The sequence below is a fragment of the Corticium candelabrum genome, chromosome 1, assembly GCF_963422355.1.
Source record: "Corticium candelabrum chromosome 1, ooCorCand1.1, whole genome shotgun sequence".
Lineage (NCBI taxonomy): Eukaryota > Metazoa > Porifera > Homoscleromorpha > Homosclerophorida > Plakinidae > Corticium > Corticium candelabrum.
In genome coordinates, this window is record NC_085085.1 from 2,729,818 (window position 1) to 2,742,317 (window position 12,500).

At 40.0% G+C, this 12,500-nt stretch overlaps 1 protein-coding gene across 1 annotated transcript; it reads right to left on the reverse strand.

The window, feature by feature from the left end:
* Positions 1-4,403: 4,403 nt before the first annotated feature.
* Positions 4,404-5,829, reverse strand: LOC134187936 (uncharacterized). The gene is made up of 2 exons (XM_062656114.1): positions 5,437-5,829; positions 4,404-5,338 (listed from the first exon to the last, which is right to left on the reverse strand). The coding sequence occupies exons 1-2, from the start codon at positions 5,789-5,791 to the stop codon at positions 4,542-4,544; spliced, it is 1,152 nt and encodes a 383-aa protein (XP_062512098.1). The 5' UTR covers positions 5,792-5,829; the 3' UTR covers positions 4,404-4,541.
* Between the last annotated feature and the right edge of the window lie 6,671 nt (positions 5,830-12,500).

Below are 12,500 nucleotides of genomic sequence, written 5' to 3' on the forward strand. Positions count from 1 at the left end.
TTTGGAATACGGAATCAAGTTACTAACTAGCTCAAAAGTGTACTAAATTTTGAATGATCTGGAAACTTGTAAAAAGAGAATGTTCTTTACGAGAGTGCAGAAGCAATGTACAGATACAGTAGTTTAAACTTTTCACCCTCACAAACAAACCAAAACAAGCAAAACAAAAATCGTAACGACACATAGTTAAATCATCAAAAAAGACAGATGCCATCTCTCTTGGATTGTACATGTGTTAGTTAATGTCAAAATATTTCATCACCTCGCAGAGGCATAATACAATTATTTCTTATTACTTCTAACATATATAAATATACAAGCTCCAATGCCCGGCTTCGCCCGGGGGGACAACACATGCCAGGTGCTTCTCCTTTCCACTTCATAGCGCCGCAGTTGACACACACGTTTGTCATAGAGCCATTAGAACACAAAAGTGGAGGAGAGACAGGTCGCCTCTATAGGTAGAGATTATAGCAGAAAGTATCTAAAAATGCGTTTGATGGTATCATAGGTGATGTTGGCCATGAATGATTGCAGTGAATAAAAATGTTGCGTATACACTTGCAATCATATAGCACTCCCGGATATTGCGCTGTCCGGTTGAATGAAATAAAGTCGCGTGCAGTTAGACGAATCATATACCACTCCCGGATATTGCGCTGTCCGAAATAATGTCACGTGCAGTTAGACGAACGCATCAGAGGAGAACTGGAAGTCACATGCAGTACACACCCGGATAATCCGTTCCCCGTATCTAACAAAGTCGCGACTCGTACCCACTCTCGTCATTCGACAGTCCCGCTGAACGTCATAAACAAAAAGAGCTGTTGTCACTGCTCTGTGTACTTCATGATGCATTATCAGGCACATGTACACTACATGTACTTCTTTGAGCCCCAGCAACCAGATTAGTAGGTGCCATTTGGGGCATAAAGCCCACTGCCTTACTGGGATAGCAATTTTGTTTCATGTAACTGGAATTAATTTTAATAACACCTTGGCACTCTTTCACTGTTTGCATACATGACTATACTATTATATAATGCAATGAACACAAACACCTAGAAACTGATCATCACAATACTCTGTGTTTCCATATAAATTTTATGTTGGTTTTGTTCTCCAAATGCGAAAGCGCTTGCTGACCAAAAGAGGCAATTCTCATCCTTTCACCATTACTACTAGGTAACCAGACGGTGCTTCTTCCGGCAGAATTGATGCTGCAACGTTGTCCACTCTGAAGGAACGTAAATCAGTCATCAGGAACTCAAACGCAGCCATCAGAAAACGAAAGACAAGTTAAGAAGCTAACCTAAACGATTTGTGATAGCCCATGGCACCTATCATTAGTATGTGAAACTCTAGGCCAAGAGGTAAAGCCTGCTATAATTGCATAGGAGATGAGCAGTCGCCTAGTTGCAGGACTACACTCACCGGATGGCTGGCCCAAGGATGGGATATAGCTGCCTTACCTAGACATATTCAAGACTTGCAACAACTGCCAGAAAAATGAATTCAACCCAACCACATGTTAATTAATTAACAGAACACCTAAAATGGTAACACCAGCTATTTATTATTGTAAAACACCTAAAGACTTAATCGTCTTACTTTCATGCACCTGTGATGCAGCAGGCATAGGATACTGCCTTGTACCTGTACACGATAAAAGTTACATGCTCCACAGTTTGCTCTAGCTTGTTCTAGGCTTACATTGGCAAGATTCCTTGGCTACAGTTCAGATTGATGCCGGACTAAAATGTCTGAGCATAGATTCAGGTGCCCAGACAAATAGCGATATTGATTGAACATTGTCCGATGTCGGGTCGTTATTTTGAGCTCTGTGTATGTATATATGTATGTATGTACCTCTATTTGTTTGTCTGTCTATCTGTTAGCCTGTTGTATGTTTGTATGTCTGTCTGTCTGTCTGTCTGTCTGTCTGTCTTTCATTTCTTACATCAAACTATGATACAATTCTGCAAAAGAACTACAGTTATGCAACTAGACTAATGTTCATTGAAAGCTAGCATTACAGCAAACTAAACAGTTATATATAAGTAAGACTAATGAGGAAAATTGGGTGCTGAGAGAGTCAGGCCTCTCAGACCCACTGCACAACATGCTTATAGTTTCTTTGATATAACTTGAACATTACACTTCTGTCTGTCTGTCTGTCTGTCTGTTTATTAGTTTGTTTGTCTACCTGTTAGTCAGTTTGTATGTTTGTCTGTCTGTTTGTTTGGCTGGCTGGCTGCTGCTTGGCTGGCTGCTGGCTGGCTAGCTGGCTGGCTAGCAGGATGGCTAGCTGGATGGCTGGTTGGCTGGCTGGCTGGCTGGCTGGCTGGCTGGCTGGCTGGCTGGCTGGCTGGCTGGCTGGCTGGCTGGCTAGCTATCTGTCTATTATTGTTTGTTTGTCTTTCTGTTTGTCTGACTGTTTGTTTTTCCATCTGTCTGTCTTTCAGTCTGTCTGTCTGTCTGTCTGTCTGTTTTCTTTCACTATTGAACACAAATGCAAAATTTTACAAGAACACTGTAGGTAAAACTGCTAAGCTAAATGTCCATCTACAGAGACATACAAATCGAATACTACTAAACCTCTACTGAATGATGTTCTGAATGTCTCTTTCATTGCTGTCCAATTGTTCATTTCCCTCTGCAATTCTTCTTAAGTTTTCTCAATATTACATTGGAATTGGACTTCTGAAGGCATATTGATAGTCCCTTTCTCCATCAACTGCTTCAAATATTTGTCTGCCTTCTCTCCCCAACAACCAAAATGTTCAATAATCAATGGAATGAAGGTAGCTTTGCATCAACATGGATGCTGTTGATTTGAATATTTATTTATTTTTTGTCTCCTCTCTTTTTGCAGCTGCAAATCTGTTCTCTCTCGATGCTCTTACAACTGTGTCGCTACTAAATGGGTGTGCCAGAGATAAATCGAGTTCGACATTGGCACCTATTCCTGAATCATATACTATGATGTCTGGTCTGTCTTCAATGTCTGTATATTGATTCTTAGGTTCTTTTTTGTGATGCAGTTTCAAGTCCCTGAGACACTGACACTACTCTGCCACATGATTATTGTGTTCCGGCCTACACAGGACATCCACCAAGATTACAAGTGAGGAGATGGTAACCATCAGCATCCAGTTCTCTGCCACAGTTGCAATGTTTGTTTTGCTGTCTGTCTGTCTGTCTGGTTGTCTTTCCATCTGGTTGTCTTTCCGTTTGCCTGTCTGTCTTGCTGTTTGTCTGTCCATTTGTCTAGTTGTCTGTCTTTTTATCTGTCTGTCCATAAATTAATTTAACTCATATCAAACCGACAACGGTACAGAAGAGGACATTTTTCGTCACTCCTCCTGCTTCTCCAGTCCCACGCGATCGTTCTCTCTCGTACTCCCGAGTCCCTCACCTCTACGTCAAAACAACGAGGACCCCACTACTCAAGACCAGAAGGATCGCCCTCATTCATACTCGCCCGGTACCTTCCCAGTACGTTTCACCACTGACAATCCTACTTCTCAAGAGTCTCGGGGTGATGAGACATTGTATGAGAAAATCGACGTCACTGCAGTCAAACAAACAGCCAGTGAGGTCAACATGCAACTTCTACTACGAGACGACAGTCGATTTGGTGGCGAAGAGTCGTCCTATAGATGGCAGTGATGTGAAGACGGAAGCAATTGAGGAGCAAATCTATGTTGTTCCTGATGATCCTGATCAGAGTGATGTGGCTTATGATTCGACGGGTGAAGACTGAGAGGTTAGCGTGGGGCTGTTTTGGTTAGGCAATTGATTGACATGTGTTGTGTGAGTTTAGTTTTGTGACAATTTTGGATTGAATGAGCAATTTCGGACATAAACTCTGCTTGCATGAATTTGATTGACTTGAATCTGTAGTGATATGTGTAGTTACTGTTTATATGTACAGGTGGAGTATTGATTAATTAAGCAAAAGTCAAGATTGTGTGCCAGTGCTTGTGATTGGAGTGTGTGTGTGGTGTGTGTGTGTGTGTGTGTGTGTGTGTGTGTGTGTGTGTGTGTGTGTGTGTGTGTGTCTGTGTCTGTGTCTGTGTGTGTCTGTGTCTGTGTCTGTGTCTGTGTCTGTGTCTGTGTCTGTGTGTCTGTCTGTGTCTGTGTGTGTCTGTGTGTGTCTGTGTGTGTGTGTGTGTGTGTGTGTGTGTGTGTGCGTGCGTGTGTGTGTGTGTGTGTGTGTGTCAGTGGGTGTGTGTGTGTGTGTGTCAGTGTGTGTGTGTGTGTGTGTGTGTGTGTGTGCGTGCGTGCAAGGGCGTTTCCAATCCCTCCCTCTTTTTACTTGCGGACGGCCGCAACAGCAAAAAGGGAAGGGTCTGGCTAGAATATATAATGGATATAGGTGTAGTCCACGCAAAAGTTGATTTTTATAACCTGAATCTTGTTTGATTACAACACGCACAGCAACAAATTGCGATTTTCAAACCAAGAACGACAGACAAAATCATACGACTGTAGCTACCAACAGCTACTAGTACAGTCACTCATTGTTCACTGCTCGATCATTTCTTGAGAGCAGAATGACGGCAGGTTGTGCCATAGTAATTATTTAAGTTCGCAATATATTCAACTGCCGATGTAAAGGCAAGATAACTCGGGTAGGATAAGTAAGGCAGAATGTTGTTGCTGGTCTCGGAGCTAAGGCGCACAAGATCTCGCAGTCCAGTTTTGGATACCCAGTCAATGCCAAAAGCGTAAACGTCCACCTTCTTATTGTTGTGCAAGCTTGCAGTCGCTGCTCGGACGTTTGCCCGATCGGGAATAAGACCGTCAGTTAGTACAATGAGCCTTCTTTCACTGCATTCTCTCATACCTCTGTAGGAAGTAAAAATGTAGTTATTGACGTAGTTTAGAGCCGTCGCCATTTGAGTGCCTCCGCCTAAGTATCTTGCTCTGTAGATGCTGCTTACCATGCTATTAAGGCTGCCATGGTAATTTTTCGAGTAGGCAAAGTTAAAGATTGTAGAACTTGTAGACCCGAACGTCACCAGAGCCAAGTTAACCCGCGGACCACTATCACACGTGAAGTCATTGCAAGTGTATCTTATCAGTGAGGCCAAATCGTCGAGGGCTTTGGAAAAGTTAGTCCTCGAAATGCTGACAGAAGAATCGATGAGAATGGCGAGGTCGATGAGATTTTGGCACCCGACGTGTCGTTTCCGTCTTCTATGTGACGACGGCACGTCTTCTGTCGCAGCAGCTGCAGGAGGTTGCACGTGTAGAGTATTGGCTGAAGGTGAGCCGAAACTGCCAAATATGCGTCCTAGAAGAATGGCCTTTTCTGGTAGAGAAGGTGGACCTACAACATTACAATACGTTACGTTTAGAGGTGTACACGTATAAGAAAGAATATTTAATTAATAAATAACAACAAAACGATTACTTTACTTAACCTACATCGGTACTGTTGTTCTGCACCGATGCGCACGCCTGAACGACATTCGGAAGGAACAGAGAAAAGATTAGTTCGTCTTTCGTACTTCAGCAATTGTTCTCCGGGGCAATAAATGGCCTCGGTACTATTGACCGAGCTGTTGACATCGATCAGAGTGTATTCCCAGTCTCCTAACTTGACTTCAGATGGACACGTGACACCAAACTTAGACCTGCACAATGATTTCAGTTCGTATGGCGGGTCGTTCTCGCAGAGGTGCTTCGTAAGTCCGAGGTCCAACTTTGTAGCATAGCTTGAAGTAGACAGTATGAACACGAGTGAGAGCAATAATTGTACACGCAGTGTCTTCATTCTCATGTACAGCAGATAGTCCAAGACTCGAAACAAGTATATGAATGTCTCTTTGAATCGCGATTCCTTTTATATACAGATGACTTCCTGCAGCTGGGGGGAGCAACTAATTAAGACGCTAGACAAACGCTGTGGATGTTATTGGTGTTTAGACACGATCACTACCGTACCGTACAGATTACAGCGAAATGCTAGTGTAAGCCCATCCCATCAAAATTGTGAGACATTCACCAAATCTATTCATGTAACCTTCCTTCTAATCTAGCAATGAGATTAAAGATGTCTAACTTTGTGGATGTTTGCCATTGATGACTACGTTTACAACTATCAGCAGGCATCTGTACAAAGGCTGCATGCCTCTGCCCTCTAATTAATTAGAAATAGGGGATTTTCTATTCCTGTCGTATTGTTTGTTTGTCTTGACAACAAGTTAGCTCTTTCTCACGAAGACAATCACAACAATCTGGGAACTAACGTTTCTGTGTCTACACGATAAGTCCAATGAGCGAACAGGTAGGAAACAATTGACGCGCCAATCTAGTAACTAGAATTTACACCACATATTGCACTTTCGAGGTGTAGCAAACACCTATCAAGCACACAGGTGGTTCAAGTCGCAAACCTCTCATTTATTAGTGAGTTGTTTGGTACTTTTCTTTTTGTTTTCAGTAACGTTTTTGTTAACATTTCAAAACTATCACCAAGTATATGTGCAGCGGCTGCCTCTTCACTTCCATTCAACGCTATACTAGAGGAATATCTCTTCCTGCCGTTTACCTACAACCAATGTTTCTGTTGACAACATTGTAGCACCTCACCAATTAAGTTCCGCTGCCGGCAACCACAATCGCATTGGATCTTGTAGAAACGTTTCCAATTAGTAATTCTGATAAGTCAAATTAGCGAAACAGACATGAAAAGAATTGAGGTGTCATTCTAATAATTAGAATTTTTGTGTCGTCTGGAACACTTTCCGTGTGTAGGAAACATCTACCGAGCGCCATCGAAAACTTAGTAAGGTGGTACTCAAGGCAAGGCAATTAGTCTACGTATATTAACAAAAAGGCGCGAGTATATATTGTCATCCTGAGCTATAGCCATACGTCTTACACTCTAGTGTTGTCAGCAACTTCTGCCGGCCAGGAGGCAGTAATTCTTCCAGTGTAGGGCGTGGTTTATTTGTAGCGGTCGACAACGTGACGCTTATATCTGAAATTGCTTGTGGCATGAACATATGGACGTACACCATGCGTACATGTTATAGCACTTGCTCTTTTAGCTAAGCGTCTTGTACGTGGCAGTCCGGATGTATGGCATAGTACGGACCGTAGGGTTAGAGGTAATAAGAAATAATTGTATATGCCTCTTTGTGAAGTGATGAAATATTACTAACACATATACAAGCCAGGAGAAATGACATCTGTCTTTTTTGATGATTTAATTATGTGTCCTTACGATTTTGTTTTTGCTTGTTTTGGTTTTTGTTTGTTGGGGTAAAAGTTTAAACCACTGTATCTGTACATTGCTTCTGTACTCTCGTAAAGAACATTCTCTTTTTAGGAGTTTCCAGATCATTCAAAATTTAGCACACTTTTGAGCTAGTTAGTAACTTGATTCCGTATTGCAAAACTTAATTGTCTGTACTGGCAAAGGCAACAAGTAGACAACTCAAGAGAGTCACTTGGACAAGGCAAAACTGTGAACGTAGCAGTAAAGCTTTAATGGAGGGATGTCGCTAGTAGCCTGGGACAGCATGTGCAGTATGATCGAGTCAGTTGTCTCATTACTAACAATGGAACTAGAAATGGTTGCCAATTCTTGAGCAACATTTCTGCGATATGTTGCTGAGAAAAGTCACCAAGATTTCTATTATACTGCAAATAATTAATAATTCACCCTTTTATAGAACCAAGATCAGTCAGTCTGGGAATCAACAAAATAATTCTCTCGACTGCATGGCCAGTACAAAGCCCTACTTTAAATTCTGTTGTCAGTGCTATTGTCTACTGTCTGTTTGCCTGTCTGTCTGTCTTTCTGTCTGTCTGTCTGTCTGTCAGGACATTATGAAGAGGGCTAGCGAGGAAAATGGTCTTGCTACCACGACATAAGAAGAAAAGAAATGAAAAAATATTCAGAAGAGCTTGTTTCAGGAGGATATGTATCAAGATGTGTTCCTCTTATGATAGAATATTTTGGGAGGTGGGGCACAAAGGCAGAGAATTTTTTGCAGCATTTGTCACAACAGTCAGTAAATCCAGAAGCCAATTTTAATGCCTCCTGGTCCATGTTCGTGTCATATTGGAGAAAAAGGTTTTCGACAATTCTACAAAGATGCAATGCTGAAGTTATCCTCAGAAAACTTTCAAAGCTGTCACCTAATCATGGTGATTTAGATAGATTATTTGATTTTGACATTCAAGGCAAAGTCCATTAGTTAATCTATGACTTTGTTGTTTGCAAGGACTGGTTTGCTTTTACAAATTCCTAGCAAATGTACAAGTAGAGTCTATATGAGAATAAAGTATCTGTCTGTCTGTCTGTTTGTCTGTCTGTCCGTCTGTTTGTTTGTCTGTATTGCTAATTAAGTATGATATAAGATCTACTAAATCATATGGGAATAAACGTGATCAAAGTATCTACTAAAGTGTTGACAGTACCTACCCAGCTTATGCATCTGCTGTACTCAACAACTGAACAAAGTACCCACCAGTAAATGTATATACATTCATCTTGCATCTAACACTTTCATTACAACATAATTGAGTAAATACTTTGAGCACATTTATTCCTATATAATTTGATAGATAGTTTACCATACTTAGCAGTACATGTACAGACAGGCAAACAAACAAACAGACAGACAGACAGACAGACAGACAGACAGACAAACAGACGGATGATGGGTGACATGGGAAAAACTTCCTGGAAAGGCTAGCCAAGAAGTCACGTGATGAACTCGGTCAACCTAATGCTGCTGAGTTTCTAGACATCTGGAGAAAGAGGTTCTCAACTCAACTTCAAAAGCGCAATGCCAAGGTAATAATGAGAAAAATCTCAGCTGTCAAAAGTGACATTGACTGTACCGTATTCGAGTAGATTGCCTAGCCAGTTTTTCAGCCGCTAAGTTGGCTCCGGATAGTCTGCATTGTTCTATTTTAAGTGTTATATGTTTGTTTGTTTTCTAAATGCAGTCCTAGTCAACTCTCATAGTTGCGGAACTCTACATAGTTACCTTGCTAGCATTGTATTATAGATGTATATGTTTGAAATAAATGTTATTTGACAGACAGACAGACAGACAGACAGACAGACAGACAGACAGACAGTCAGTGTTGTAATAACTGGGCCCTCTTTGGGTTCTTTAGTAGTTAGAAAATGTAATTTTTAGTTCTCAGTTGGTTCAGTTGTTGATATCTGTAGTCTCTAGGTGATTCTGTATAATTTGACTCGTAGTTACATATTGTATGTTGCTAGATTCATGTTTCAAATATATGTATTGGACAGACAGACAGACAGACAGACGGACAGACAGACAGACAAACGGACAGAGGGACAGACAAATAATTTATTCCCAAATAGACTCTACTTTTACATATGCTAGGAATTTGTAAAAGCAAACCAGTCCTTGCAAACAACAAAGTCATAGATTAACTAATGGACTTGGCCTTGAATGTCAAAGTCAAATAATCTATCTAAATCACCATGATTAGTTGAAAATCTTGAAAGATTTCTGAGGCCAACTTTCTGAGGACAGACAGACAGACAGACAGACAGACAGATAGACAGACAGACAGACAGACAGACAGACAGACATAGGAAAAAATAAAATACAGTCAACTCAAACTTCCTGGAACACCATCATTGAGGTTTGCTCCCCTTGTCATGGAACACTTTGGTCGTTGGGGCAAAGAAGCCAACAAATATACTTGCAGAAACTGTCACAGAGGGCAACAGACGATTCAGGCAAGAACAACTGCAAGGAGTTTATGTGCTTTTGGCGGAAACGCTTCTCAACAACATTGCAGCAGTGCAACGCTAACACAATCGCCAAGAAGATTTCCATTTTAACTTCCACTAATCATAATGACATTGATGATTTTGTAACTCAGTTTTATGTACATTAGATTGATAGGTATAATGGCCCTATAGGACCTATTGAACTAATTTTTAAAGATTACCATAGCTACTTTACCTAGCCTGTAATAGTGATCATGTTTGAAATATACTATCATTGACAGACAAACAGACAAACAGACAGACCGATACTGTATTCTCATATAGACTCTACTTGCACATTTCCTAGGAATTTGTGAAAGCAAACCAGTCCTTGTAAACAACAAAGTCATAGATTGACTAATGTACTTGGCCTTGAATGTCAAAATCAAATAATCTATCTGAATCAGACAGACAGGCAGACAGATAGACAGACAGACACAGACATGTAATTAGTATTGGTGTAAGTTATAGTGATGATTTATAAAAACCTATGTGTTGACAAACAGACAGACAGAGACAGACAGACAGAGACAGGCAGACAGAAACAGACAGACAGACAGACAGACAGACAGACAGACAAACAACTATCACACCTTTTATCTACGAGCTCCAGTAATGTAAAGAACTATCATACTCAGTTTTGCGTACATTAGTTTGTGATGTGTATTGACCCTATTGGGTCTCTTGAACATTCTAAATAGTTTTAGTTGTAATAGCATTCATTTATGAAAATATATGAAAGACAGACAGACAGACAGACAGACAGACAGACAGACAGACAAACAAAAGACAAACAGACAGGCAAACAAACCGTAGACAATAGGACGGACAAACATAATTTAAAGTAGGGTTTTGTGCTGGCCATGAAGTCAAGAGAATGATTTTGTTGATTCTCAGACTGAATTATCTTGGTTTTATAAACAAGTGAATTATTATTTGCAGTATAATAGATATCTTGGTGATTTTTTCAGCAACATACAGCAGAAATGTTGCTCAAGAATTGGCAACCATTTCTAGTTCCATTGATAGTAATGAGAAAGTTGACTCGATCATACTGCACGTGCTGTCCCATGCTACTATTTGCCTTGTCCAAGTGACTCTCTTGAGTTGTCTACTTGTTGCTTTTGCCAGTACAGACAATTAAGTTTTGGAATACGGAATCAAGTTACTAACTAGCTCAAAAGTGTACTAAATTTTGAATGATCTGGAAACTCATAAAAAGAGAATGTTCTTTATGAGAGTGCAGAAGCAATGTGCAGATACAGTGGTTTAAACATTTCACCCCAACAAACAAAAACCAAAACAAGCAAAAACAAAAATCGTAAGGACACATAGTTAAATCATCAAAAAAGACAGATGTCATCTCTCTTGGATCGTACCTGTGTTAGTTAATGTCAAAATATTTCATCACTTCACAAAGAGGCATAATACAATTATTTCTTATTACCTCTAACATACATACATATATATATATATATATATATATATATGTATGTATATGTATATATATACAAATATTTGCTGTTCAAATACACACACACACACACACACACACACACACACACACACACACACACACACACACACACACACACACACACACACACACAACACACACCAGTATACTAATTATATAAGTGTCATTCACGTCACCAACCATCTATACAATACCAGTTGGCAAAAGGCATATACAACGTATACCTATAAGTGTCAACAACGCAATGACTGATACCATCAACTTAAGTAACTGAACTTAAATTAATTAACTTAATTTAATTAAAACCAATGCTACCTCTAAACATACATTACCTCAATAATACTGTAGCTGCGTGACAACCTGCAGAGTTATGAATATGTCGTCGTCATCCATCTACAATGATTCTATGCATTAGTAATCATTATGTGGTTTGCATTAAATGATCTGATTTGTAATGAGTATTGAAGTGTCTATAGATTATTTCATGTACGTGTTTATACCAACTAGATAATGCTTAATTAATAAATATTGTGTATGCACACATATCATATGCTGTCATTTTAATTGTGTAGTGTTTATCTGTTAATAAAACTTTTGTAGAAGTAGTTGTGAAATAGAATTAAATTGTCTGAGTACTTTGCACTGTTCTAATTGTATTGGTAATTAATTAATTGCATATTATTTAATTGGACACATGAAATATATTTGCAATAAATAGTACACAATTTGATGTATGCAGTGCACGCCACAATGTATTTAAATATTGACGCACAATTTAATCCAGTTAATTAGTAATGTGCGTAGCAGATGCGCGCACCCAAAAAATATTTCAAGAATACTGCAATTTTTTATTTAAACGCCAAACATAGTAATTAAAAATCACCTTACCTGGAGTCCAATATATTTGAAGTCCATTTGTTCCGAGAGAGCAACGTTCAGCGAACGACACTCAGAACTGAGGCCCCCTTTCAATAAACGGTGCAAGTTACTGCTCGAAAGATGCGCAAAAAGACAGCAGTTCGTTTATGTCAAAAACGCGGTTGCAACATGTCCATTTCACTACCAAGAAGCAATTAGCGCGCCGGTAGCCTCGTACACCAAAGCGCATTCGCTGCAGCGGCGAAGTTCCCAAACCTCGTCCCAAAAAAAATCGCCCGGCGCGGAGGGCTTTCTCTTCGCTACATGTATCAAACGCAATTACATTAATTAACGAGCTCTTTACGAAATCGAATTAGGCTATGA

Coding starts and splice junctions, on each gene's coding strand:
- LOC134187936 (XM_062656114.1), bottom strand. CDS start 5,791: ATGAGAATGAAGACACTGCGTGTACAATTATTGCTCTCACTCGTGTTC. Junction 5,339..5,436: donor TGCAGAACAACAGTACCGAT/GTAGGTTAAGTA, acceptor GTAATGTTGTAG/GTCCACCTTCTCTACCAGAA.